This window comes from Anomalospiza imberbis, chromosome 1 (assembly GCF_031753505.1).
Source record: "Anomalospiza imberbis isolate Cuckoo-Finch-1a 21T00152 chromosome 1, ASM3175350v1, whole genome shotgun sequence".
Taxonomy (NCBI): domain Eukaryota; kingdom Metazoa; phylum Chordata; class Aves; order Passeriformes; family Viduidae; genus Anomalospiza; species Anomalospiza imberbis.
Genome location: NC_089681.1, coordinates 32,191,245 through 32,219,065, shown reverse-complemented (window position 1 = coordinate 32,219,065; position 27,821 = coordinate 32,191,245). Strand labels below are relative to the sequence as shown.

The 27,821-nt window shown below is 36.5% G+C and overlaps 1 protein-coding gene and 1 long non-coding RNA gene across 10 annotated transcripts in view; one reads left to right on the top strand and one right to left on the bottom strand.

Moving 5' to 3' along the window:
- The window catches only part of STAU2 (staufen double-stranded RNA binding protein 2), a 170,003-nt gene that overhangs the window by 92,497 nt on the left and 49,685 nt on the right, over nt 1-27,821 (bottom strand). For all 9 annotated transcript variants that reach the window (XM_068186589.1, XM_068186632.1, XM_068186610.1 and 6 more), the window contains 6 exons: nt 25,501-25,660; nt 21,895-22,002; nt 15,754-15,966; nt 13,244-13,381; nt 9,935-10,066; nt 5,890-5,950 (listed from right to left, as the gene is read on the bottom strand). In XM_068186589.1, the coding sequence (XP_068042690.1) occupies nt 5,890-5,950; nt 9,935-10,066; nt 13,244-13,381; nt 15,754-15,966; nt 21,895-22,002; nt 25,501-25,660 (812 nt within the window). The remainder of the gene's footprint in view (nt 1-5,889; nt 5,951-9,934; nt 10,067-13,243; nt 13,382-15,753; nt 15,967-21,894; nt 22,003-25,500; nt 25,661-27,821) is intronic.
- On the top strand, nt 1,298-6,491 carry LOC137472109 (uncharacterized). The gene is made up of 3 exons (XR_010998023.1): nt 1,298-1,878; nt 3,596-3,700; nt 4,955-6,491. It is a non-coding gene; the product is annotated as an uncharacterized lncRNA (long non-coding RNA).

Genomic DNA, 27,821 nt, shown 5'->3' with positions numbered 1-27,821 from the left:
CACGCTTAAAACACTAGGTTCTTCATAAACACACATTGTACTCTAAACTCAGCAAAGAAATCATCATCTCTGAAGATGCAAACCTTGCAGAACTTTAAGCACTTAGAACTGAGCATCTCAAAAGGGGAAATGTGGGAAATAGAGAAGGACCACTTGCAGTTGTTGTCTTACACTCCAGAGTTGAGCCCAAATCCCACTCACATATAAAAATGCTAATTTGGCTTTTGTCACTAGTTCTCAAAACAGCAAAGAAAAAATAACACTCCCTTCCCTGATTTCTTAATATGTTTTTTAATATTAGGTGTTTTAGAAGTTTTTTCAACTATTAAAAGAAAACATGCAAGATGCATTTAATTGGTATTATACCGGATAAAATTATTTTCATTGTTAGATGAAACTGAAAAATTACACATCAGTTATTAATAATGCCAAATGCAGCATGGATTTCCTAGTTTCAGTAAATTAGGAAAGAAATAAAATTGAACAAATCTCCTCTGTTTCTAAATTTAATTTTCCAGTATCTTCAATTAGAAAGAAAATTTAATTAGAAAATTAGTAAATCAACTCAGCAGTTACAGAGGCAAAGTAATATTTAAACATAACCAGCTGTGATAAGAGACTCTAGTCAAGGCTGTGAGACATATAAAGTGAGGACAAATGGCTCAGCTGAAGGAACTGCTCCATTGATGGTATAATGCTCACCTGACCGTCTGCTAGCTAAAAAAATCCCCACAAAACAGAAGAAAAATCTCAAAATGAACAGATGGAAAACTATTGTTCTGTGGCCTTTCACCAAGCAAGTGGTGTTTTCAATCCCTTTATTGTGGTTTCTAGTCAGAATGGCAAATAATTCAGCAAACATTTAGTGATGTATCAATGTAACTCCTAGCAAGAGTACATTACAACTGACAAAGCTGAGTAAATTTGGAAGCAATTCAGAAGCCAAGTCCAATGCCACAGCAGCACTGAGCAAGTAAAAATGCACACAATCCACTATAAATTGCCTTTGAAATATACCCAAAAGAATTACATATTTCAGCAAAATAGAACACACAAACATTCCAATTAAAAATGCCCAAACTACAAAATAAAAACTTTAATCCAAAACTGTAGACTTCTGTTCCTGCTCGTGGAAACACAGGGGTATTAAATTATCTACTGGAAGTTTTCACCAAGATCTCCAGTTGAAAAACAACCAATTAGAGGACTATATAAAAAATATCTTTCTGAACCTACCGAGGGCCAGAACTTCAAAGTTCAAATCAATTTAATTTTGTTTCTTTCAATGTAAAAATGTGTTAGTATGCAAAATTTCATAAATACATAATTTATATTGCATTTATTTTCTCCAAAAAGCTAGTGAAGAAACATCTAAGTAAGAATCTGAATGTAGCCATACATTTAGGGCTTATAATAACACCAAATCTTTTTGTATTTTTTATATTTCTTAATCTAATATTGAAGTAGAGTTTTAAAAATACTAAAAGAAATGTTATTTACAGAAAAATATCAAATTTTCTCATTACAGACTTAAGAAACTCTTCAGAATATCTACTTGCTTTTTTCTCTCCTTTTTCTTATTTTTTTTTGTTTTGTCACTGAGGACAATTGTATGAGATCAAGTATCTTTGTTCCTTTGGAGATCATCTGCTCCTGCTGCTCATTTACCATCTGAAATCGTAATCATCTGTTGGTGACAATCTAATCATCTTCACAGTAACTAATTGTGATGTCACAAACAAATGGTTATGATTTCAGGTGGTGAACAAACAGCAGGAGCAGATGTACTCCGAAGAACAAAGACTGTAAAGTCATGCACGAATCCTGAGTAATAAAATGTTAGGCAAGAAAAACAAAGAGTCTGTCCTTTAGAGAGAGGTAGGATTGCTCTGAATGTGGTGTTGTTTTTAATTATCAGGTTTTCAGTACTTTGGGACTCCCAAAATTGTTAGAAATAGGTGAAGGAAACCTATACAATGGAAAACTGAAATTGGGAAACATGTAAAAACAGTTATGGTCATTATTTTCCTTCTAAGAATTATAATATATAAAAACACAGTTATATTTTACTTTTATTTTTATACTGTTCTTCATAGCTTATCTACAGTTTCTCCTAGAACACATCCTGTATGATGTCTGTGATTACCCCATCCAAAAATACAAAGCAAAAATATGTTTCCATGAAAATGCACTTTGTAATAGGATTGTTCTTTTGTTGCATGTTTTGTTTCTGTTGATAACTACTTAAATCTAGAGATAAATGAGATTCTGTTTACAGTAAACATCTTTTGTATGGGCTGCAAATGCTTCTGGTCTGCTCACAGTCTCTCAAAGTCTCTTTCAGAAGCATAAGGGAAAAAACTCAGTCAATGTTCTTGCCATTTAACACGTGAAGAATGTAAACGATATCCCAAACCAAGAAACCAATAGCTTTGTGTTTTATCTTTCTTTGAAATTGTGAAAGGAAGAAGACAGGTAAAGAAGTAAACCTGTGGGAAGAAGCTTTGCCAGTGAGTAGGAGAACAGAGGTAAGGTTTGCTACATGGATAATGCAAGCCTAACATTATTATTAGACTCTATAAGAGCAACAGAGAAGTTAATGTTCAAGAATACTTAATAGGGAATACTAAATATATATTGAGCCACTAATTAGGAGGATACAGACTGTAGAGTATTTCTCAGCAAAAACAAACAACATCATAATAGTACATTGAAATCTGTTCTTCAACTGTACTGAAATATAGAATGGTTAGGATTTTTGTTTTCTGTTGTACTGAAGTACACAAATTCCCTTTACTATTCCAGTTTTATTTGACTCAGATGGAAACACAGGGCATTATGCACACAAAGAAAGACTATCTGTCTGCAAAAGGAAACATGCACGATAGCCTGTCCTAGCAGAACACAATTGTTTTCCTGGAACAAAATTAATGGAAATATGAATAAAAGCTGCCAAATGGTAGATGTAGCAATCTCAGATTTTCAAGACCACTGAAAGTTACACTTATGGTAACAAGAAATGCAAACTGTACATTTCTCTTTTAAGAAGGTTACAAAAGGGAGGAAGCTGCTCCATTTGCCCTCTTTTAAAACTTCCTAACTTAAAAAAAAATTACTTTAAAAACTCCAAGAGTAAATTCTCCTACCAAAAAGTGCTGTTCTTAAAAATAAACTAGTAAACTCACACCTGAAAGGATGTGACATTTTTTATCTCAAAGTGTGGAACTTGTTTAGAACTGACTTTAAAAAACCCTGCACTTCACAGGTGCACGAGAGATCATGCATAGAAGTGATTTATTTTATTCAAAACACCCTGGCAGTGTTCAAAGTCAGGCTCCATAAATACTTGAGCAATCTGGTCTAGTGGATGGCATCCCTGCACATGGCAGGGGTGGTTGGGACTAGATAACCTTTAAGATTCATTCCAACCCTCTAACATTCTGTGATACACTTTAATCACCTGCTTATTATTAATGTTGTCTCTAGATTGGAACCCTCAAAAAAGGGGGTTAAGAGGTCAAGAACAATGCTCTCTGAAAAAATGCTCATGTCTATTGGCATGCTCCATCTCTTTCAACTTCCAATTTACTTGTAGGTCAGAAGAATGGAAATGAAGGCATCAAGCACTACAAAAGTGTCCCAGAATGAAAACCTGTTTCTGTACTGTGGCTCTAGTGGCTGCAAAAAGGTCTGCGAGCAGGTCTGTGAAAAGTAAGTTATTTGGTCAGCACAAATTTAAAATATAATTTCTGTTAATCTTGTCTTCTGTTGAATGAGTTTGCCTTTGTGTTCTCCTTCTAAATTTGGATTTAAAGGTATAACTGTCAAAGTTGTCTTGAGCAGCCTAAGAGATTGCTTTTCTTTGTTGGTTTAACAGAAAATTGTGGATTCATCTGTAAGTGTCTCTGCTACAAGATACTGAAAGGGCAGGAGAAAAGATAGAGGTCTTATTCTGCTGTCTCGAACTCTAAGATGTTAACATTTGAAGATATTTCACAGATCTTGTCCTTAGAGATTTTGACAATACAAACACAAATCATCTAAAATTATTGATGGGGGTTGATGACAGGGCTGTAAGGGAGCTATTAATGGGAAGACAGATCCTGTAGAATCCTTCCTTTCAGGGAAACACAATGGCATGTGCTGAATCCAAGATCACTTCAGACACTAGCAAACTGTTGTGTAGGTTGAAGCAGAAGTTATTCCTCAGGTCTCTGGGTTCCTCTGTGGTGACTGGGAAGCCCATACATATAATGGAACACCACTGAACTCCACTGGAACAGCACTGAAACTCCACTAAAACCTGCTTTTAGGACCATGTCTTCCAGATGTATATAGGCAAAAAAATAGAAGGTAGCTCATGTGTGTGTCCATGTCTGTACAATCCTTAGGTGAGGGAGATAATGTCTGGTACCCTTAAGCAGTTCAAAACTACACATGATTCTAGAGAAAAATCCAGGGCTTATGAAAAAGTGAAAAAGTACTATTTATATTATCTTTACTAATTATATTATCTTTACCACTTTAAACAGCAAAAATCTAGTTATAAACTCATCAAGTTCTGTCCTATCTTTTACCTATTGCAGTGAAACTGAATTCAATCTTCACCAACAAGGTTTGTTGGGCTTTTCTGTCTTATAGACAAAGCTCAGGGAAGAGAGGAACTGCCAGTAGCAGAACCTCATCAAAGTCAGGGATGTTGTGAGAAAAGCTAGAAATCAACCCATATACATAACAAAATCTCAGAATTGCAGATTGGGTCAGGTTGGGAGGGACCACAGTGGGTCATCTGGTACAATCCCTCTGCTCAAGCAGGGTCATCGCAGAGCACATAGCACAGAATTGTGTCCACAAGGTTCTTGAATATCTCCAGTAAAGGAGACTCCATAACCTCGCTGGGAAACCTGTTCCAGTGCTCAGTCACCTGGACAGTAAAGTTCTCCCTCATTTTCAGGTGGAACTTCCTGTGCATCCATAGGACCAAATGGGACATATCTTAGTGTGCTGAGTCAACCGGCTTGCATCATTATGAGGCCACTCTCTGTTCTCTTCAAAAAGTCATGGAGATCAGAAGAACTCTCCAGTGCCTGGAGAAAGGCATTATACCCAAAAAAGGCAGGCTGGTCAGCCTCAGTCTGGTCCCAGGGAAAATCAAGCAGTCCTCATAAAGCCATTTGTGGGCACACAATGTGATTGTCTTTCATGATAAAATGACTGGTTTCAATAATGGAGAGCAGTGGAAGTCATTTACCTTGGCTTTAGCAAGGATTTTGACATCATGTCTCCCACAGCATCCTTGTCTCTAACCTGTGATTTTAGAGTCTAGGTAGATAAATTCCTAGATAATGGAAATCTGTTGGGACCCAATAGCAGCCTTCCAATATCTAAGAAGAGGTTGTCAGAAAAGATGGAGCCAGGCACATTACTGAGGTATATAGCAGAAGAACAGGAGATGGCAGTCATAAACAAACGGGAGATGTTCTGACAAGGATATAAAAAGAAAAAAAATCAATGTGAAGACAGTTAAGCACTGGAACAGGCTGCCCAGAGAAGCTATGGAACCTTCATCACTGGAGAACTGTGAAAAAGCCACAAGCAACCTTATCTCAACTCCACACCAACTGTGCTTTGAACAAGCAGTTTAGGTGACCTCCTAAAATTCCTTACAAACTGAAGGATTCAATGATTCAATGAGTAGATAAAAATTTCCTTGTTTCTGCACTCATTCATACCTACACTCACACACACGACACTCAGGGGTTAATTCATCTAATTGCAACAAAAACTCTAAAATATTTACAAAAAGCATTTCAATTGTCTTGAATAATCCAAATCATACAGAGACAAAGAGAAATAAGTATCAATATAAATTTAGAAAACAATACTTACTATTACTTGTTGGCTCAGGAAACCCAACATTTTGGCCATTCCAGCTTTTGTTTTCTCCAAGCTGAAAAAGGTAGAGAAAGCTAAGTAAGTAAAGAGTAAACTGCTCCCTAAACAGAACAATCCTGTTTATAAAGTTAGTTGAAATATACTAAAAAGGATGAGTTGAGACTGACACATCTGTTCACAAAATTGTGCTAACTCATCTTCATTTTTGCCTAAGATACGTTATTTGAGTAATGTACCCTTCATGAGTAAACATTAACGACTATTGCCTAACACTGAAATATAAATGTTTCCCCAAGGATTAGGTTCAAATCAATGTTACCAAATCAGACTTAAATAAAATTAAATGTTTTAAGTGGCTCTCAACTGAAAACATAAACAATCAACATAGAAATTACATTCTAAAACAAGAAGATCCTAATTACCACCTATGAAGGAATGTGTAAACACTATAAAGTACTTTGGTGTAATTTAAAAATATTTATTGTTAGGAATCAATTTAGTCACTGAAGTGGAAGTAAAAATTATTACAATTTTCCATTATTTTAATATATTTTTGAGGAAGCTAATTGTCTTCAAATTAATTTTACTATGTTTAATAATGGGTATTACTCTGACATGGAAAAGGGGAACAATTAACAGAGGTTCAAAATGAAGCCACTACTGAGGTTTACACAGTAAATAAGATGGCAATGTCCTAGGTTTGTGTATAAAACTGGATAAAAAAGTCCAAGCTGCCTCATTACTTAGAAGCTATCAACAACCACCTTTATGAATGTGAAATGAACCTTTCCAGATTTCACTGGGATTTTCTATGCAAACAGAAAACTTCACAGCAAAACAGGCTATATGCCGGAACAAAGTTGTAATCATTTGCTCTCAAAGATGGAGTTGGAAAGTGAAAGAGATGAGAAGGAAAATCAACCAGATGAAATCTGCCTCTGCATTTCAGAGGTTGCATTAAGGCTGTTTAGATTACTACCATGTCATAATACAGATCACTAGATGATACATTTTACTTGGAAAAGAGGAGGGGAGAGCACACTATGAAACGCAGGTATTTCAATGATTGTTTCCCTGCTTATCATCATCATGTACATCCCAAAGAGCCTTGGCAATGTGCTGTGAAAATGGGAGATATTTGGTGGAAAAGGAGAACAGGCATTACAGTCAGCTTTCAAACTGGTCACCTACATCCATACACTTTAATTTCATTTAAATTGTTTTATTCATATTATGAAGCAGGTAATATGTACATTTGAATATACGAGTGACAACAGTTCTTCATATGAATAAGCAATATGAAATCTATAAATATGTTTGTATTTACTGCTTTTAACAACAGCATGGTTTTCTCAGGAATCCATCCTGACCATCTGTAACATGATGCCAGCATGAGCACACTGTTACAATAAGAGAAGATTTCCATCTTTCCTTATTCTTCTCTTTTTTATTGTTTATTAACTTGATCATGACAGGGAATTTAACAACAATTCCTCTATGAGTAAGTGATCCTTAGTACTGCTGCCTCATATGAATGCAATCTACCTTGGTTTTCTTCTTTCTAAGAGAATACAAGTGGCAAAAAGAAACAAAAAGGTCAAAATATGAAAAAAATTTTACAACTCCCCCTTCTCATCCATAGAGCTGAAATTCTGAGAACTGCAAAATGTCTCCCAGCATACCTCCAGATTGCTCTCCTCAAGGCTCTGCACAACCATTACTGATTTCTTTCAGGAATCAGTTTAACCCAGAAAAGAACAGAACCTTTACTTTTCTACATTTACCTGGATTACTTGTGCTGCCATCAGCACTACACATTGCCCTTATAACTCTCTTAGGTCTCCATTAAAACAATAAATACAGTCACATTTTATGTAAGAGGGTTGTGGAAAAAAACCTACTGAATTTAGTTTTGCTTATTTGTTAAGGGAGGAGGAATGGAAGGGAAGGACTTGAGGAAAAGGGGGCACAGGGGAAAAAAGAACTGCCTTTTGTAACATCAGCAAAAAATATACAGGTGAAAATTATCTATTGAGATGCCAACCTGCTACATCAGCTAATCTACACTGGGATCCATTTTGGATTCAAACAGTGAAACAAGTATCTTCTAATGGTATATCTTTATTGTGCAATTAATGTGCAAGGAATTTTGCAGTGCTCAAATTGATAGAGATCTAAGGCCTATTTTCCCTCTTCTCCACCACAGTTTAGTTTGAGAGTTAAAATTCCTTCAGCTACACAAACTAACTTGTGTATCTCCAAGTATGTCCAGACATATACACAGAAGATAAAAGCAGATGCTCTAGATATTTCATGTCCTTAAACCCCAACAAAACTTTAAAAAATTTGTGATGATTTTGTTATTATACTGCCACTACATAAAAGTTGAGCGCTTCACATTTTTTGGATACAGTAACCTATTTATTCATTGTATTCAGAATAATATTAGGCCACTGTACACTAGTCCACCAATCCTAAAATGTCTACATCTGCAAGTATGCAATTAAGCCTGATTTTCTAAAGACAATGCACTTGTAAGCAATAGCTTAATAAATGTAGGGAAACAAATCAGCAGCATCCCTTTTTAGCCACTCAATTTTTTGGTAAGGATTTCAATGTAACCACAAGTTTCCACCATGTAGAGCTCTCCAAAGAAACTATGTTGTGGGCTGATTTATTTCAGGTTTTATCTCTGAAAAATACTGAGTAAAATTAGTTCAGCCAATTTAAAATCCAAGAATAAAAACCTATGTTTTCATATTAAAATTTAAAAAATAGTTTTTCTGTTTTGACTTGTTTTTTATTAAAGCCATTTGGCAAAATTGGCAGTGAAGAAAAAGTTGATAGTTTTATACCATAGAGAGTACATTCTACAGCAGAAATGTCTCAGCATTCTGATGAAAATGAATTATCATTTGACTCAGAAGCTTTTTTTTAAATGGCCATGTCTGCACAGTGTGTTCTCACTAGGAACATCATCCAGATTCCAAGTACTCTGTTTAGAGTATTTCACACTTGTCTATAACTAAGACATATAGTGAAGGTGAGTGTGAACAGCACACATATTGCTGGTACTCTCAAAGGACAGTGAAACAGAAGAAGGTGGGGCCAAGTAACCAGTACAGTATTTATTTTCCTGGTTAGGAATACAGAACATATAGAACAGAGTAACTTCATATTTACATATACATAGATGTGTACATATATAGTATATTCAGATTTATTATATACTCCTAGAAAAACCCAAAAGAACATTCTATTGGCTACCTAGTGCAGCCACAGTAAACATAAATAATTATCAAAATATATACATGCATTGAGCCTGTATATGACAGAAGCTGTTTAGGGTCCACAGCTTGGTCAAATACTTTACCAAGTATCTTTTCAGAAAAAAAAAGGCAAAACTTTAACAGCCAATTTTGGTTACAAAACCCCTAATCAATAAATTCAAGACAGGAGAGGAGTGCTAAGTTACAGACAGCTAATGTGGAAATACATACTTCCAACACATGAATTTAAAATGCAATTCCTTCTTCATTAAAAAAAGTGACACACATTTTCTTTATCAGTCATCAAATGTGAAAAGGCCATTACTTTCTGTAATGCTATTAGTGCACATGCAATGGGAAGATAACCATTGATTACTACTTCATATATGAAAGTTATTAATGTTGTTCCTTTCTGTTCCTTCCGTTCCTTTGGGCTCTCATGAATGCCCAAAATGGAATAAAAGCAAGAGGTACATTCATCCTGATTTGTAAGTAGAAATAGGTGCATGGATCACATGTAAACTTTTGCACACATGCTATTCTATGGAACTCTGTTTCTGTTCCTAATTACTCTCACAGGAGCAGAGGCTGCACTTAATACTAAGGGTAGCTGTAGAGCTGTAGCTAAACAAAGGCTAATCTGTGACAAGCAACTCCCTAAAACAGGGCGTGCACAAGCTTAAGCTTCCAGTTTTATTAAGTGATTAGCTGATACAGCTTAAAAACCTAGACAAGGGTAAATTGTGGGCATCACAACAATTGGTTCTCACCTTTTCTGTCTGGTCTTGAAGAGGAGTAGAGGCTTTGTATCCCAACTGTAGCAACATTGCTTCTGCTGCATTTCTTTTAGCTATTTTCTTGTTTGGGCCTGTTCCAGTAGTAGTGTCATTGCCTACTTTTACCTTAAAAGGAAAATATTGATCATAATCATGATAAATGCAAGACTCCTTAATATCACCATATCACTCTTGCTGATTTATCAACAGCTGTCAGCTCTTTTGATGAAGATGCAATTTTGAAAAAGCTACAGTAGTGCAAAAGGGGACTAGACTATTCACTTAGAGGGCTTGTTTTGATTTTTCAGAAGTTCACCAAACTCATAGCCAAGAGCGACATTTTTCTGCATCTCAGTGCACACACAGTTGCCTCTCTCTTCCACCAGCCTCTGTGTCACCCCCATTCTCCCTCATGAACCTGTCCCCCACTCTGTTAACACTGGAATTGCCCCAGGGTCTGCACTTCCTCTTTCTTGTAGGAAGGAGTGTTGTCTGCAGCAGCTCCCCAGCTTCATCAGGACAGTGCAGAGCAATGGAGAGACAAAAAGACTTGAGATTTAACGAGAGTGGTTTCTAAAGAAGGATGAAAACCATATTTGCCTTCCTCCCACTTTGTTGCACTGCAAGGAACACAGGGGCTGGAACTGCTTACACCTGACAAGCTTGATCTGAACAGTCCTTGGAAAGAAGGCTCCTCAATGTACAGCACAAAGGGTTTCTGACAAACGTGAAGCCTTTCAAGTTTGTCAGAAACCCTAGGAAGACTAGGAGAAATTAAAACCCCAAAATAAGGACAAACTGTAGGCAATGGATATCCATAAAATGTGTGGCTCCAACTTAATCCTTGCCTTTGGTACCATTCTTAAAACTCTTGGAGCTGTATGTGTCTGGTTTGTGACAGGAGCACTCTCACTTCTATTCATCCATAGCTCTTTGATGGGTCCATTTTGCTCAGTCCATTCAACCCTTCTATTTGCCAATTTGTGTCTTTAAATAGTGCACAGTTTCAAAACCATGTCAAAAAAAGGAAATCAAAATAAAATAAAAATAAAATCATCAAGGTGATATGAATAGCAAAAAAACCCCAGAGGTCAAAGACCAGAAACAGTTTAGAAGAAGCTTTAAAAACATTGTAAAATAAAGCATACAAATGAAAATAATAAATTATATTTAGTAGTTTATGTCATTCAATAATTCTTCACTTTCCTTAATTTATCATATATGTATTTTCCTAAAAGTTTAAATTCTTCTTTACTCAAATACATCTCAATTCTAAATATTAAGAAGAGGATGTAAATAAATAATAATCATGAATGTCCCTTCAAAGTACATATATATACATCATTAAGCAAAAAGATTTGTCTACCTAAGCCAGAAGTATTAATAATCTTGAAATATAAACTTTACCTTCTATGCAGTTCATAACAACAATTAGAAAATAGCCAATCTGCTACAAGTTTATAAGCAATAAAATTGAGGGACTTTAATGGGACAAGACAAAAATATAATTTATAGCATAGCTCACAATAAACCAATGTGTTGCTATTTCTCAGACCTGTAAAACTGGTTTAGCTATTATTATAACCTCTATCAAGGATTAAAGGCCTGACTACAAAGAGAAAGAGCTTTCTGAAATTAACTTTGGGAACAGAACACCAACTAATGTCATCAGAGGTTTTCTTCTGTTTATCTAGTAGCCAGGACAAGTAATTGGATCCATTTCATCACATCTAAACTTGCTCTTTGTGTGACAGATAAAAATGAACATATTATCTCTGGATATTTTACTTCCACATTCAATTAAATTAAATGAAAACATGGTTTAAGTAGTTTATAGAAAGGTATTTTTTTCTGAAAAGGTTTTCTGCATGTCAGAATGAATTCACTGAGACTTCCTGAAGGTGGGATAAATAGAAGAATAATTTTAGTGTGAAGATATTACAAAAGGTTGAACATGGGGCTTAAAAGTATTTGTAACAAAGCAATTGCTCTGCAGAGTTTCTTTAACTCTTTCTTTCACAAACCTTCTTAGATACAGGAATCTTCTACATATTGACTGCTTTTAAGATTCCTTTTTTATACAAACTGAAGACTTTGCCATTTTGACACTCCTCCAACACAAAACTAAACTTCCAGCCTATCTTTCTAATACTGGGCTGTGTTACACAGTTCTGCTGAGGCCTCACACAGCAACTACCAACTGTGGACAGTCCCATGGGGGTCTAAGCATGGGAAAGGAGATTTTCTGTGACAGGATCACTCTTTTTCAAGTACTTTCAGGTCTCATAAAATGTTAGAAATCCAAGTTTATATTCAGAAAAAGAGTCTGCAACAAAAGACTCTTTTCCTTCAGAGAGAAAAATAATAAATCATGAAGAAAGACCACTTAGGCCCAAGAAAATTAAGATCACTATCTTATCTTCATAGACATGGAGGAGGAACTTAGAGATTGAATTGAAAACATAACTAATTTTCTGGAGAAGGAGGTGCTGGAACATCATAAATTTTGCTTGTGATCAGAAGTGACATTTTGGTGTGGTTGGTAGATAACAAGTCAAAACACGCTGAGGTATGCAGTTCTGAGTTGTTCCGGCACAAAATTACCCTTGAGTGAAAACACAAGAATACAGAATCCTTTCCTGTTTCTAATCTTTCTCAACCTGCTGTTGTGCTATCTAACAAAATATCACAGTTGTACCAAATTTTTGTACATGTTCTTAATTTAAATTTGAAAGGAATTTTAATAATCTACTGTTTCAGTATTAGGTCCAGTCAGAGGACAGTCTAAAACCTGTTGTTGGCTTTTTTTTGCTGTATTTCAGACATAACAAAGTCACAAAGAAACCAGAAATCTGAAAAAAATTACAACACTATTTTTTAAAGTCAAAATGCCTGTTAATATGGAGATATTAATACCCATATTTCAGAATACTAGGTATTGCTGGCATCCTTGGATCAACACCAGTCCAATTTTTTTTTTCTAAAAAGATAAATAAAAAAATCATGGACATCAGGAATAAAGACAGTAACAATCAGGTGAAATAGAAATAAGAGTATAAAATAATGCAAAAAGCATGAAAGCATCTGGAGGGCACCTAATTCAATTGCCATTTGTTTCACTAAGAGAAAGAAGGAAGTTTAGAAGTGATTTCTGATACTGTATTTCATACTATTCCTGTATATCTGACAGCAAGGCAAAAACCTAAACAGAAGCAGTTCCACTTCATATTATGCCACCATTTTGTCTGAGCTTGAACAAAGCCCTTAGCAAGGCCGTTATCTCTAACATGACACAAATGATACCTGCATAACAAATTCTCGACGGCGAGGCATTCCTCTCTCTGAAAGAAGAACATACTCTGGCTCCTTCTCCTTTTTGGCCTGTTGGATCTGAGCCAAACGACTGATGGGATTCATTCCTTGACCATATTCTGGTCCAGTCTAAACCAGGTTTAAAGGAAAGAACCATTATTTCAGTATATATCCCTATAACTACTACATTGCTTCAATAAGCATTTACTAGGATTCTCTCTTTTGTAATACTCCCTTTGAGAGAATAAGAAGTAACTTACTTTCCATTTTTTGATTATGAGACAAAAGATAAAAACCCTCAGGCTCAAAGCTGTGGAAAGAAATTGTCTGCCATTGTTGCAGGTAGTGTACATACCTTGCATCTGCAAGCTACAAAAACCCTCTCCTATCTGTGGAGGTCCTCATCCATAAGGATGGATGAAAATTAACAGATTCATTAGCCACTTATATCTTATTGCCCTGTTTCTAGGAGCCTTCCCCCTAACCCCTTAAAATAGCTTGCCACAATGCTGGAACATGAACTACACTGAGAAGAGGTGGGATTTACACAGGGACAAAAACCATTTGCCATACATAAGGATGCTTCCTCTTCCAGCCTTCCTGCTTTCCTTCTCAGCACTCCAGGCTTTCCATCCTACAGTGCAGCTTACAACTAAAGGTGCAGAGGGTTTACTCTGTGTGTCATATGAATATACCCTAGAATTGTTGCTTACGGTGAACCACCCATAAAGTACTTCAAATGCTTAATAGGCAATAATCCTCACAATAATATTTCCAAAAGTATGGTTGGTGGGGGAATTGATCTCATGCTGGGGAAACAAAAGGACTGACAAAGTGGTCTGTCCAAGATTACACAGATGGGGGAAAACTACAGTGCTTGAAACTCTCTAGCTCTGAAATTCTTTTAATGAATTATTGCTCACACAGCAAATGCTCTTTCAAAGCACACAGCTACGAAAATATTTGTTTGTAGATTTTAAGAAGAAATTAAGACCCACAAAAATTTATCTGAAGTCATACTTAACTGATTTACATAGGATAACACAAAGAATGCACTTGCAAATGTAAATGGCATTTGAATGTAGAATTGTTTCTATGTTATGAAGCTATTTCTCTTTTATGAAACCATTTGCAGGCTAAGAGAAGATGAACACTCATGCTTGCTTGAGCTTCTCAAATAACAAACAAGCGTTCAGGAACCTGAAGAAATGATCAGCAACTGAAGGCAAAGACCAGAGAGGGATATTATATTTAGAAAGCTGTGCAGCAAATCCTACATAGTGTAACTGCTGAAGTAGTTAGAGAAGATGTAGGTGAAAGAGCTAAGACAATGTCATACACAAGGGCAGCTGTGTGGGCAAGAAGCCAGGCAGAGACAAAATGCAGAGCAGGCTAAATAAAGAGCAGGCCATAAGATACAACCTCATAAATATATATACAAATAAAAAGAAGTTATTGTTGCCACTTTTTTTGATGCTCAAAACACATGCAAATTAAATTGAAAGAAATGGGCACATTGAAAGCATTTCAGAAGTTTGGATATTCAAAAAATAAAAACCATCTACACATTCAGCTTATTTTGACAATTAATGTTCTTTCTAACAAGGCCAACTGTGTATAATTAAATTTAAAGTTTGTAATGGCAAATGGTATATGGTAATATAAGAAATCTTTTCATTATTATACCCTTAGCGTCTTTCCTGAGAAAAACTTTCCAAGATGTTTGGTGAAAACTAAAGCCAAAAGACTTTTCCAATCTTCCAGCTTTAAGGCTGCATTAATGCTGATGGTATTCCATTAAAACATTTTCCTGCCCATTTTTTCATATAGGTTTCTGAAAATTAGATCCCCAGGATTTTAATAGGAGACTGGTATCTAATTAATCTAGGTTTCCCTAAAAAATCACTTATTCTGTATTGAAGGCAAATGAAAAAAGGAAGGTGACAAATAAGTCTTTTGTACATTTTCCAAATCCAGTTTTGCACTCTCCAAAGTATTTGCTTATTTTAAAGTGGTTTTCTGGTGGCTGCTCTTTCAGAACTCTGCACTTTGTATCCTGAGTGTACAGATTTCTAATGGTCAAACTTTTAATGAAATATTGAAGCACTAAATTAGCATCCCATTAATTTACTTTTTCATGTATCTCTCTCTCTCTTTGAACTGGGGAGTGGAGAGAGCCCAGGGAGAGAACCACTAGAGATGCTAAAGGGATTCTCTGAGGAGATGATGCTAAAACTTCACATGGCTGGACAGAGCTGCTTGGAGGGCTTGATCCTCCACTGGACCTGAAGCAAACCCTTGAAGACCTCAGTGATGTGAGCTATTTACAAGCCATTCTGTTTGAGAATCCCACAGCATTCTCAGGATTTAAAAAAAGACCAGGCGTATTAGCACAGGCAAACAAGTAACAATATTGACAGTAACAAGCAACTGTAACAATATTGACAGAAAATGGCAAATAAGAGCAAACATTCTTAATTGTGTCAAAGGTGGAGACATACCTTCAATATTGTTTTTGGACGCTTTTTAAAGTAAAGTTTTGGCTTTTCAATCACAGGAAGAGGAGGAAGTTTCTTAAGTTCTTGTAGGACAGCCATTGCAGCACGTTTCTTTGAGAGCTTCTTACTGTTGCCTTCTCCTTCTGCAGTGAATTCTCCTACTGTAACTCGTGTAACAAAGCTCTTCATGTGAGGAGGTCCACTTTCTTTAATCACCTTTTAAGAGAAAGTAACACTGAGTCAAAGCACCCTACAAGAAGATAACCTGATGTTTGTTATCACTGCAATGAACTTAGTAGTAGTGCAGTTTTCCTGCTAATTGAAGGCATTAGACTAGTTTCCATAGAACTTGGACAAGTATTAATGACAGTACAAGGTTTGAGGACAAAAAATTAAGACTGGTTGGATAAAGCAAATCTAACCACCATATTCAGTGTTTCACAGAAAATAAGAGTAGACCTACATTTTTCATGATTTATAGAACAACACAATATACAACAATTATGTTTATTTAAACCAAGGCTGATGGGTTTTTTCTTTGCAAGGTGCTTCACATACTAAAGCAATTAAATCCATTAAGGTCTACCAGGCTTTGACTATTTCTTTATATAAAACATATTCAAAGCTGTATTAATTTGGCATTACCTCAACCTGTTTGTAATACTTTTTTCTATTCTCAACAAACCATTGGATGTTCATAGTCCCAAACTTCAGTCTCAATAGGTGCAGGCTGGATGCCTGCTCTCAACTCCTGCCTTGCCAGAGCACACAGCTCAGAGCAATATCCCATATATTTGAAAGGCTGACACATTCTTGCCTCCATGACTCTCAGCTGTCCCTCCCAACAGTACTGAAAAGAATTACCAGAAGAGCCACTGTAACTCACAAAAAAGCCAATCATTTCTGAATAAAAAAATCATTTATTCATTCCCTTCCAAACACATGTAGTACAACAATAAGAAAACCTATTTGAAGTATTTCACTGCAACAAGTTATAGTAACATGGAAAGAAATTAAGTTCTGAATGCTATACCTTCTTTTAGTTGTTTTTCTGTCTTCATTTTTACATACATACACACAAACACACACACACACACCACACACACATACACATCTCCTTTTAGAAGGCTGATGCTAGGATGTGTTCACCCCCAAATCAGAGCACTGCGAGTGCCAGGATAGCCATCCATCTCTTCATGTATGCACGCACCATTTACTGGTCTGGACAATGTCTATCAGGAATTAAGAGACCTCATTTGGGAAAAGGTTCAGTTATTTTGTTTGATGGGCGGAAGCAGCTACCTAATTTAATCTTTGTTATATGTAATATGTATAAGGAGACATTAGAGTATCTGACAGGCACCTCTTTAAAATACCTTCAAAATCAATATAAATATTTTTTTTTTCATTTGATGGAATTACATCAAACCATTTGTTGAAGAAGAGTAATGTCTCTTTAGGTTGAGGAGGGAGGGGAAAGGGAACTAAGGTAAAGGTATCAGGACCTTCTTGGTGTAATAACTATAGTTTCAATGTGCTCAAACCTTCAATCTTGACATTATTACAACATGTTTTGTATTAGAGTTCTTTTTATCAAGGTCATGTCCCTTGCATTATTTAGTTTTGCTGTTGCACTGTAATGAGGTCTCCTTAGGCTTGTATTTCTTTTTTAAGTTCTCTTTTGTGGCAATTTCACCCAACAAACACAATTACCACAGCATATATCAATAAAAAGACACAAAATTAAAATTAACAGACAACTTTGTCCCATTTTCCCAGAATAAGATGACATCTATGCCAGAATGGGAATTTCCTGTTGTAGTCCAGAAGTGTTCCCACTCTAAGATTCCAGGTATTAATTTCAGAAGTCTTTTCAACACTGCCTCAGTTGAAAGTTGCCCACTAAAGCTTGACCACATGAGAAGGAAGCAGTGCTTTCAATGCACTGAGCCCCAGGATGCTGCCCTGCGTGCACCAGAGTTGGGATGAGCCCAGTGCCAGGATCTCCTGCTCTCGGACACAGTGGGCTGTCGTGTCTGTGCTGAGCACCTTCATTGCACTGCAGCGTTTGCCACTCGATTTTACAGCACCTCAAACCATCCCTGTACTTTGTTATCCAAGTATTACAACATGCTTGCTGTAAAACACTGCTAAATTAACCTTACTAAGGTCCTTAATCTTTCTGTGGTTCTACTAATACTGTTATATAGGTGTTTGTCTTTACCTGCAATATAATGTATTAATAAAATATACAGGAATGTCTATACTGACCAGATGAAAAAGGAAAAAATAACTTGGTTAAGAAATATAATTGCTGAGTTCCTAAAATATTGGTTTATATAAGTTTTCTTGTATTTATATAAATGCACACAAATATATATATATATATGAGAGAAAGAATGTTAATACAAAACCAGATTATATTTTCATATACACAAGAACATATTTCTTAATATAAAACTAATGCATTCTAGTGTGTTTTTCATCTTTTAAATTTTAAGTACGTGACACAAGGTAAATAATTTACTGGAAAACATTAAAAACTCTGTCTTTGTTAGTGTGTAAATGGAAAAAAGTCTGTGTTGTCAATGGAATGAACCCCATAGGATTCAGATGGGATGTGGATCAAGCTAAACATCCAAATTTGGTAATTAAGCAAAAAAATATTTACCTAACAACATTTTTGGTTAACCCCAGATTTCAGATCTTTTTTACTCCATATGATTTCAAACAGTTGTGCTATGAGCCTCGGGACAGAAAACACTAAAAAGAAATTCAACCTTTGCTATCTAAGACCACTATACACATTAGGACATTAAACTATTTCCTCAGTTGAAAGATACGACCTGTGGACCTAATCATGGCTAATTTAAAGCTGAGAATTTGATTAAGGGTGACAGTTCAATACACTTTTCTTTTTCTGTTCCATGGATTTAAAGAATTATTACAGCAAGAGAAAGCACATGGGGCCAAAACACATCTAAGGTCAAGTTACATCAAGAATGAATTTGGCTCAACTTAATGAATCATGCTGACAAATGAAAAACAGAAGTATGATTACAGTGAAAGAGTAACACTGCTTTAATTATTAATGAGATTTCAGGTAGAAAATTCAAAAGATTAGGACAAGATTAAATGGACATTAAACCCTCCCAAAACTAGAGGAGACAAAAATCAGATCAAAAAACCCATGTCACCTACATCTATGAATACACAATTATTTATAAGATATTAAAATATCAATATATTTCCATGAGCTTATGCAGGCAGACACACCAGATTTTCCCAGTTACAAAGAAAAAAAAAAGAAAAAATAAAAAAAGATAAAAGGAAGAGTCTGAATGTTGAAGTGTAAAAATGCAGTGAGAAGGGTGACCATTCTGCAAAAACCAATGAGAGTTACTCAGTAGTCAGTCATCCAAAGCTTTAATCTCCAGGACAGCAGAAGTCAGATAGGTGTGAAACTTCCTGCGGAGAACTACTCTCCCAGAGTCTGCAATTTGGCCTGTCCCAGGTTCAAAACACAGAAACTCTGATAATTCTCTGCAGAATCTTACTGTGATAAGACTGGGACATAAGAACACTTTCCAGAAGAACACTGGACAGGATGGAGGGACAGAAAATTTGCCTTCACTCCTGATTCTGTGCCTTCACTCCTGATACTGAGAATGAAAAGACATTATTATATTTGCTATTCTAAAGAAAAATATTGAAAATAAAATGGCAGTCTGAAACACCCCAACGTGTTCTAATATCTGAAGCTGTTGATCTCAGTTATGTTTCCTAGGCTCATCCACTCCTTACTGACAAATAAGGAATAAAAACCATATCTATTGAAACAAAAACAAAACAAAAAAAGGCAAGATTTTAGCCAACTGTCAAGGCAGGAATAAGAAGTGAACTGACCATTCTACAGCTACTCTAACAATTCCCACAGCAGTCACTTCTGTAGTCATCCTTAAAAACTGTTCATTGGGAACCCCACAAATGCCCTAGAGCAGTTGCATTTTGGCTTAAAAGTTGATGAATCAAAGTTAGCTAAGAATGCACCAGTGACAAGTATGGAGTAAAGCTTGTTCCTTGTTACAACTGAATGTTTTTATTTAACAAATTAATAGATAGAAAGTTTGTTAAAATCATCCTGAAGTTCCTAGACAATTAAAACTAGCCACATTACACGAAACAGGACTGTTCACTGCTCGTGCAATTCTGAGGACATGTTTACATAGAACTTAATATATATTTATGGTCATTACTTTGTTGCATAACCCAGCACTGTTGGAACATTGGCTAAAGCTTTGTCAGATGAAGAAAAGGCAGATCATTTTATAGCTACCACACACAAAATAAAAGCTAGAAAAAGCTTTGATGCCTGCCTGGAATAACACAAGACCATTAGTGAATAAAATCCTATTAGAAACATCAGATCCTGGGGATTATCCATAACTGCTTAGCAGTTTTATTGAAAAGTAAGCCAGAATCAAGTTCAATCAAAACTCTATTTAAGAATGTCACCTACATTTAGATTTAAGGCAGGAAATAACACAAAACCTGTCAGGAGAGCAAAAAATTGTCTTTTTTCAATGTTGCATTTTGGCAAGTGACACATTAGATTTTTCCTTACAAAGTATTTCTGCCTTCACTCTCTCCTTATCAAATGCTCTCCCTTGAATAAGCTCAAACAGGAGTGGAGAAGACATTCAAAGTACTACCCCTCTTTTCTTTACAGCTTCCAAGCTCCTCTGTGACCAGTGACCATACATCTCCTTACATTTTAGTGCATTGATTGGTACAGAACTATTCCAAATATTTTTAAATGTTTAAGGTAGAAAAAACATATTTAAAAACTGAGACTAATTATCAGCTTCCTTTTTGAAACACAAGCATGTGTTTCCATTATGTCTGCTCTTTGCTAAGAGTTGGGTGATTGGCATGTAGTGGCAAACTGATACACCAACAGCCCCAGACATACCAGTTTTATCCTCTGGATTATGCATTCTCCTAATGTTTTAATTAGTCCATACCACATAGACCACATATATTAAGCATCTATGCCTTTGCTATACCAAGGAATTCCTTAGTCATGAACAATATTCTTTGTCTTTCTTACCTACCTTCTGAGAGAATTCTCAGATGTGTAAGAAGGTCCAAATAGCTTACTTGATGTTGGCTAATTCAGGGACATGGGCCAAACATGTCAGTAAACTGCATACAGAACACTGCAAGGTATGCCACAGCTTAGGGGTTTTGATTCTTTTCACATGCAAATACATGCCTATACTTTAACAGGAAAAAGCACTGGAGAAAATAACCATCACCAGTATAAGCACTATCCACATCTTTCATGCAGATTCAGTTTAAATGTAAAACAAAATGCAGAAAAATAAAATAATAAAAGGCCACTTACATTAGCATTTTCTGCATTAAAACAAAAACACAAAAAAACCCAAAACAGCTTGAAAATCTAGTGCTTCCTACCACAACAATGTTAGATTTTTACAACAAGGTTTTGTGAGAACTTTCTCATAGGAAAAAAATCCTGTTAGTATCACTCATTCTCCCTTGGTTGCTTCATTGATAGCACTGAAGCTATTCCAAATGCTCTTTATCACTTCAGGTAAACAAAGGTGTCAGAAATGGGTTCATAGATAAAATCATATGAAACAAACAAAAAAACTCATGAAAGCTTAAGTAGAAATAGATAAGTGAAAGTGTATCAGAGTGGAAGATACTCATGACTTTCTGAAGACAGCACACTGAAGGTGAAATGTTTCAATTGGAACTTTCCTAGCGTATGAATGCCAACAGTTAAAGCAAAGACTTTGGCTAACTCTTTTGAAGATTATTTCAAATCATATTGAGTGTGGCTACAGATTCTAACCCCACAGCTCTGTACAGAAAATGGTTTAAATGTCTTTCTGCTATCCAAGTGTTTGTAACCAAATACTAGATCTCTAAAAGTTCTGAAAGAGCATCTGTTTTACTAGTAAAAAGTCATTGTCTTAGACTCTGATATACTGACAATTTTTTTTTATAATTCCCATGAATATGAAATGCATATTATGTGTTGAGTTTTAGTGGTACCTTTTTTAATGCTTTCTTAGTAAGATAAATATGTAACACAGATAAAAATGTAACACATACCTCGAAAGTGACAGGTATATTGCGCTTCAAAGCAATTTCAAACACTACGCTGATCTCAGATTTGTTTGCATCTTTATCTTCTTCTGATTCTTTTCCTGTTTCTCCATTCTGAAAATGATGCATACATAATCATACTACAATTCTAAGAAGATCAACAAAATATAGTATCCTTCTCCTCCCAATTTCTCAAAGACTTTTGAAGTCTCGTGTCAGGCTGTAAATCAGCATTTGTACATCCATCTCAGCAACCCATTATCAGACATCTGCTAACTGAAGCCATATATATTGTGCTTATGCTTCACAACAAAGGAACACATACACCTTAATTTATAAATTAATTATAAACAGCAAAATCATGTCTATAGATGTTAATGACATGGATAACAATTGTCTGAGTACACACTTGTGTCAAACATGAGGATCAAACAGATACTTTGACCAATTTCTCAGGCTCTCTGTGGGTACCCCTTCTAAGCAAGGAGGAAATCTGTGCTTGTTGGAAAGTACAGAAGTCTGTACTTCTCTCAGAAGAAATTCAGTCAATCACCCCCACACTCTGACTGGGTCACCAGGTTACAGGTGTCCTCAGCAGGTCCAGCTGGTTAATGGCCCCTCCATCAACTTCCCTCTGGGAGTTATGACCAGTGTGAAAAGGTAGTGACAGAGAACAGCTTGCTCAACACAGAACATTATTTATTTATCCATAGGAACATAACAAACACAGAGGCAAAGGGATAAAAAAAACAAAAGGCACATGAAACATTATTCTGCCTAAAATTCAGCTTTGCTTTATTCTTCAGGTAAATCTAAATTTTCTCACACAACCATTAGCACCAGGATCAGTCAGAGTTTTGCCTTTTGCAACTACTGCCTTTGGTGTTTGTCCCCCAGGCCACATTTCCTTAGTTCTCAGAGGCTTCACTTCCAGCTATTTTCAAACTGCAAAGCTCTGAAGTACTTCAAACTGGGATCTCTCAACAATCATGTAACCTTGGCCAGGCTCCTAATTTTTTATTAGTGGAGGTAAACTTCAAAGACACTTGGTCTGAATTAGGTGGATTCCTGCAGAGCTCCCATCTTACATAACAAAGTCTGATCTAAATCTTCAGCCACCAGCATAGCTACAAAATCCAGATACCACAGCTCTAAAACAACATTTAAAAAGCACTAGGTTCTTCACATTACAATGAAATGGATCAATCTTTTATCTACCATTTTTAAACTCTCAATATATTAATCTTCAAGATGACACAGGGCCAAAAATCCAGTACTCAGGTACAGCATGCAGACAAAGAACACCTTTTGTCTCATTAAATTGTTGCAAAATTTTTATTCTGATAAAAGCCATTTACATGCCTGATATTGATCTGGAGCTAAATACAAAACAAAATATTGTAAAGTTTATAGAACCTACAGAAAAATAAAGGTGCTGTGCAAAACAATAACAAGGGTATTTACAATGAAATTATGTAGGACCTCTAGCTCATTTCATATAATGAAATTAAAGTACCACTGAAATCAAGAATGTAGATCATTATTTGTAGGACAGGCAAAGCATTGATTAGTTTCACTGAGAAAGATCAGCAGAGTTAAAAGGACAATATTTATAAGTAAAAAAATATTTGGGGATATAAAGAATGGGATACTACTATTCTGTAAAAAACATTAGTGAGAATATTACTTGATATTGTGTTCAATTAAGTTTGTGCTTTATAAAGGACATTGATAATCTAAAAAGCTGGCAAAAAAAAAAAGCCGAAGAATGAATTACTGATTAGAAAAAAAAGACTTTGCACTGAGACACTACAAAAATAATCAGTTCTACAAAAAATTCAAAAATACTTAAGAATAACCTCTAAATATATGTGTGGGAGAGATTTTTGATATCTGTTGGTTTCATTTAGCAAACATAAGAAAACACCAATTAAATAGAAAATTAAGCTAAATTAATTCTAAAAGGAATACCTCACAAATTATCTTTGAAATGGAGAATAATCAAACACTGGCATAATTTACATAAAATAATATAATGCTCACGGGACTTTCAGCAAGCCTTCAGGCCAAGAATGTTTAGGTTTTCTAGCTGTACTCTAGTTTAATCAGATTTGTATAGTCTAAAATAGAAACTATAAGTTTTTATGATCAATACAAACACATCTGTCCAGAAAATCCCTTATTGTCCCTTCTGCCCCTACAATTTAACTCCCTGCATATTTTTTCACCAAACATAGTAGAGAACCGAACAGTGAGTAGAGAAAAGGGAGGATCAAGGTTTAAACATTAGTACTGAGCAATGAAGTTTCAAGCCTTAGGAAGATAAAATATGTTCAGGAGTGTCTCAGGCACTTTGGACTTAAATTTGATCCTCATCCCCACAACTGACACTTTAATTGAAAGGCCTTTGTTAGCCTCACATCTATGAGACAGCAGAGGTGCTTTGGCAGACACACAATAGCTCTTTGTGAAAGCACATTCACCAGCAGCCCTGCCCTGTTGGCTGATTGCTTCTTGCTTCTGCTCACCTTATGCTCTTCTACACATTTGCCCAATTAGTATGAAGATGGCAATACTCCTTTCCAGTGGTTTAACATGGATAAAGGATTTTATCCTTTATTAAGTTTTTCTAATAAAAGGAAAAAATGATAGCTTGAAATAGAAGAATATACAGAAGGATGGTCATGAAGGCCAAAAGATAGACCTATGCAAGTAAGTACTGTGCTATATTCCACAGATCCCATCCCAGTCAAGTTCACTGAGTTACTAATGGGATTACTAGATGGGTACCAGCAGGTCTGTCCTTGCTCCCTCAGGAGCACACTGTCACGGAGTGGGGAAGAAAGAAGCTCAACCTCATAATGTATTTATAAGTACAATGTGTACTGGCTCTGATCCATGCCTGATGTTTGAGGAGCAATGAATCAATCATCTTCCACAGATAACCAAGCTGGCCAGTTTTGCTGAAGGAAATAGAGTCTTACTAAGATGGACCATGTCCCATGGTGAAAGCACACCCCACCACCGCATGGTGTCCTGTGTGCACTTCTCACGGGCAGCAGCAGGGAGGAGCCTGAACCTTGGCACCATGAAGCCCTTAAACTCTCTTTCAACCAGTCTCCAGTTCTCTGGAGAGCTACACTCAGCTCTACACAGTGCAACACTTTGTACTCCCTCCACCGTGATCTCGGCAAAGTGTTACCTCCAGCCTTCTCCAGTCACCTGCAGCTCTAACCCATGAAGTGACAGAGGTGTTGTTCATGACTAACCTGTAACCAGTGCCCCTTAATCTCAGCATAACCAAGCCACAGTGATTTACTTGATTGAGGATTCAATTTAGTTTCCTACAAACACACACCTGCTGTTGAGAACCAACAGTATCCCAAGTGGTCTTCAGCTGCTCCCAGAGGTCTTGCAAGTATTTGGCTTCTTTGACTGGGAAATGTTCTAATTTTGCTTTCAATTTAGAAGGAATATTCTGAGAATAATTTTTCTGTTCAGTATTTTTTAAAATATGACACAATATTTTAAGTTTTAAGTAGCAATATATGCCACTTTAAGATATAGCAGTGAAAAAGCAAGTTAATTAAAAAAAAATCCTGAAGCACAGACCTGAGGTAATTTTTCTGGAATAGGCTCATTCTGAAGAGCTTGAAGGGCCTTCATTGCAGCATTATGTCTAGCAGCTTGACGAGTCTTTCCTTCACCAAAAAACTCACTGTTGCCAACAGTTAACTGGACATAGAAAATTTTAGGCACTGGGCAGTGATACCTGGAAGGAAGTCATGAAAAGAAAACAACAATACAAGTTAGGAATTTTACCCATCCATTTTATGTAAAATAGAGTAGTATTTGGGGATGAAACATTATCTTTTCTCCCAGTATAAGACCCAGTAGTCAAATACATGGACTGTTCCTCAGCAAGGCAGTTGGTAACTCTGACAGCAGCTCCTATGTGCAAACCAGCTTCTTCACCTCCATTTGTGGAGCTCTGCAATGAGCTCTACTATTTATCAGCCCAACAGCCTAGCTCAGCTCTCCTCTTGGTTTGTATCTTGAGAAGATGAAACCTAAGGAGAACCAAAAAACTCCAGTGGAAGCCCTGCCTGGGAGATAACTCCTGTCCCAGACAAGTTGCACGGAGGAAGAAAGATTGTGAGGTTGCTCATATGAAACCTGTCATCATAGCTCAGCTCTAAGGGACAACAAAGTCAGATGACAGAGAATATACCTAGCAGAAATGGATCTTCACTTGACAAATAACTTGTTCATATTTTACAGCAATGTAAGAAAGCCCAGGATTCCAGGATTCTAAAAGCATGGACAAAAGCAAGGTCCATCAAGTTAAACTAGATTGACTCAACCTAGATTCAATCAAACACAGTACTATATTTTCCTTATTCCTCTGAAAGAATCCTTTTTAAAGTGTGCTCTCTCCACTTTCATCTGTGGACACAGATGGCAACTTTTTTATATTAAGACTGTCTGAATTTTCATCAATAAATGTAACCCAGTCATTTCAACTGTGAAACAAAATACAAAGTTGATCAGAGAGCAGCACACTTCAGAAACAGACAAATATGAGTATGTACTCTGGCCTCAATGTCCCTAAACTTTGTGCCTAATTCTAAAACTACATTTATATGGAAAGAAGCAAGCATAACACTGGCTCTAATATGCCTCTGGCTATAGGGCCTTGAAGGAATGAGCTAAGTTGCTTTTATGACATGCAAAAAGTGGGTATTTACTTCGCTTTCTTGTTTACAGTTTACACTGTTTACAGTTAAACATGCTTATTGAGAATTATTAAGGCCTGGAAGTGCTTTTGTTTATGTAATATTTTCATAAAATTATATAATAACTTCTGCTGGAAAGGCTTCTGGAGGTGATCTGGTCCAAAGCAACATCCAGAACATGGTCCAGACTTGAAGTTAGACTGTCTTGTTCAAGCCTTGTCCAAGGTATTGTGGAGGTCTCCAAGGATGAAGATTCCACAACATCTCTGGATGACCTGTTCTAGTGTTGGACCACACTTTCTGGAAAACTGTTACAAAGTTTCTACATGCCTAATGGAATTCAAACACTTGGCATTGATATTGTTGCAGATTTGAAGATGGAGAAGAAATCTTCCTCCCAATGCCAAAAATTACCAGCTTCCAGCTCTTGCCATCACAGGACTCCCTCCCAGTTTCCCAGCCCAATTAGCACTGACTCTCCCTGCTCCTCCTTTGGTATGGCTGGGAATTCATACTCTTGTACTTGCAGGGTCTTAGAGAAGATCCAAGTGATCCCTTACTCATTTGATCTAGCGATGTCAGCAGATTGTTGACATCGTCCTGCATCTTCTTTACTTGGTAAAGGACAAAACCACAAATCTTCTGACACAGCACACCTCCTGCAGACAAGATCACTATCTCTACAGCCTAGCTAGAGCTCTGGAGTGAGCTCTGATTCCAGGTCTCTGATGTAACAGGAGAACTTCTCCAGATGGTGCTAGGAATGGTGCCAGGTGGTGCATCACCAGCACTGCTGAGCACAACCCCATCCTCAGCAGAGTTTCCAACTCCCTTCTGCATCTTCTGCTGGGCAATCTGCAGTGCCTGCTGGCTGTCTCTGGGAGCAGTGCTCTGGGCCCTGCATTTACATCTGCTCTTCCCCAGCATCTGCTGAGAGGGTGCTTGACCCTCTCTAATCAGATGACTGGAAGGAAAGCTCAATGCAGCTTTTGACCAGGAGCAGCTGACAGAGCTTACTGGCAGCTGCTAGAGCTTGCTAGAAACCACAGCCTCCTCTAGATCTCTTTTCCCTGCAGCAACAGGTACTCTCATCTTCCTTGAAGAGTTCCAGGAATCTTCCCTCCATCCCAGAAGATGGAGAAGTGGAAATGGCTGCATGTGTTTGCTGCTTAGCACAAGACAAGCTGTGTCATGCAA